At 48.2% G+C, this 2353-nt stretch overlaps 1 protein-coding gene across 3 annotated transcripts in view; it reads left to right on the forward strand.

Moving 5' to 3' along the window:
• The first annotated feature begins 238 nt into the window (after nt 1–238).
• Nucleotides 239–2353, forward strand: part of LOC104998555 (UDP-glucuronosyltransferase 3A1) — a 24847-nt gene continuing 22732 nt past the window's right edge. Inside the window, exon 1 of one of the 3 annotated variants that reach the window (XM_010853791.1) lies at nt 239–515. Coding sequence is in view for 1 of the 3 variants with exons in the window: in XM_010853795.1 (XP_010852097.1) it covers nt 426–519 (94 nt within the window). In the remaining 2 variants the exon portion in view is untranslated. The other 2 variants (XM_010853795.1, XM_010853792.1) reach the window with 2 other exon arrangements.

Consider the following 2353-nt stretch of genomic DNA (forward strand, 5'->3'; position numbering starts at 1 on the left):
AGTATGAAGTAATTAGAACCGTTAGATGGGGTACCAAAAGTTTGGGAGAAGGGTCCATAAAACAGGTGGATCCAAGTTACTTGGAGGTGGAGCTGTCATCCACTTGCTCTCTAAACATCTCGACCATTACTGGTTCAGAGTGTTTTCCTGGCAGGGAGGGTGGAGATGATGTGGACAGCACTGGATTAGCTCACTAACCCCTCCTTCTGCTGGCCAAGGTTAGGGAGGGTGAGGACAGGCTAATGGTTTACTCACAGAGGGAGGAGAGGTCAGAGAGCAAGAGGTGACCAACAGAAAGGAAGAAAAAGGGATACCTCATCTCTCACCAAGCTCCCAGCCAGCGCCTTTCCTTCCCTGCCTGCGTGTACTCCAGGTCTGGGTGCGAGGGCACAGGGCTTGGCTCTGTAGCCTCTACAGGAGCCAGGATGGCAGGGCAGCAGGCACTGCTTCTATTTGGATTTATACTGCCTGGGCTCCTGTTTTCAGAGGCTGCCAAAATCCTGTGTCCCTGGTGGGTAAGTGCTTGACTGAAGATCCAGAGACAGGCAAACAGCCCTTGGTGAGAGAGTCACATGTTTTTCCAGTCCGAGGCAGGTTTTTTACCCTGGCTGGGTGATGAAGAGGTAGGAGCCATCCATGTGGGTCAGGTATGGGGCTGGGACTAGAAGTTTGAGATCCAGCCCAGTGCAGGAGACCCAGGGCTGCCTCCTCCAGGGCGTGAGCTGGATATTCAGAGGCTCTCACTAAACATCTGGAGGGCACACAGTAAGGACTGTGGCTAACTAGTGGTTTGCAGGGAGGTGGGCGTGTGTGTGTGTGTGGGGGGGGTGTGTAGAGGGGAAGGAAAGGGGCCCCTGAGGGCAGCAGTAATATTAAGAATTTTCTGAGGCTGCATGAGAGCCAGGGTGGAGCAGAGAACATATTACAACGATAATTAGAAGAATGGAGTGTTTTACCCAGAGGAATATATCAGGATACAGGGGTAATCCCAGATGGGGGTTTCCTAAGACTTCATTTTAACCCACAGTGGGCTTTATTATTTCACTGAGAATCTTTGAGCTGGAAAGAACCATAAATTATCTAATTGAGTTCCCACTAGGTTTTCCTGAGCAGGAAATTAAGGGTCAGGAAAGCGAGGCATCTATTGCAAGAGCAAACAGAAGCTCCTAATGGAACATACCAGATATTTACCCAGGAGTTCCTATCCCTGGACCATCTTCTTCAAGCTTCCATTGTCACTCATTTTTCAGTGGGGAGTTTTAAAAATCACTCTTTGTCTCTATTTGAAATCTTTTTTCTTATTGGTTGTTTGTAATGATAATGCAAGACAGCTTTCTCACCCCACTAAGAGTACACTCTTCTCTAGCCTTGGACTCTGGGAGGGAGCTGGTGTGGTTTGTGAGGGGCTGGAAGCCCAGAACACACTGGGGCTCCCCAGGACCCTCCATGAATGGGCGCATGTGTGGTTGCCGTTCATCTTGCCCTTTCTCCCAGGTCTAGGGATTAACACGTGGGCAAGAGGTGTGGGAGATTTGTACTTATCATTTCCTGTTATGTCAGACTGTACAAGTTTGTGTTTAAAAAAAATTGAGAAATAGGTTCACACTATTAATCTAGCACCGTGTCCTTCTAACCTTAGTCTCCAAACATTTGCCATTTGCCACTAACTCCTCTTCTGATTGGCTTTCTTTACTGCTGAGTCCCTGTATTGGTGCAGGTTCTAAGAGAAGAACTTAGTGTGATGGAGCTCGAACCTCTCCCAGGGATTAAACTTCTCTTTCCTTAGGATACCAAGACTGTCCTTGGATGGACAGTGTTCCAGTCTCTCATGCATATAAGATTCTGCAGGCCATCCCACAGTTATCCCACAAGTCCACCCCAAGTCCTGATGGGTGTGAAACATTTAGGCCTCCACTGAGAAACTTCTTGCTAATTATATTCAAATCTCAACCACTTTGACTCTAACTGATGGCTGCACATCCCTCTGCTGCAGTGGTTGCTTCCTGGACTCACATTCAAACTCCCATAGTTCTCGCTCCTACTCCAGCATACATTTCCAAAGAGAAGAATCCCAGAAAGAGCTCTGATGGATTGTCCATTAGGAACTCTTCACATTCACATGCATGGCACTATGCCAAGATTTCTACCAGTACAGTTATTTCTTCAGGATATGGTGTCTTCCTATGCCCCTGGCTAAAAGGCAGTGTGTACCTTAAGATCAGGAACTCCTTAGGACCTAAGCACTGAGAAGCTTATCACACTGACATGGAGACCAGAGTCACAAGAGGAAATCTCTGATGGAGGTTTGCCACTTGTCAAGGAGCTGGGCCAGCAGGCTCTGGGGGGCGGGGTG

Source organism: Bison bison, unplaced genomic scaffold, assembly GCF_000754665.1.
Source record: "Bison bison bison isolate TAMUID 2011002044 unplaced genomic scaffold, Bison_UMD1.0 scf7180017864331, whole genome shotgun sequence".
Lineage (NCBI taxonomy): Eukaryota > Metazoa > Chordata > Mammalia > Artiodactyla > Bovidae > Bison > Bison bison.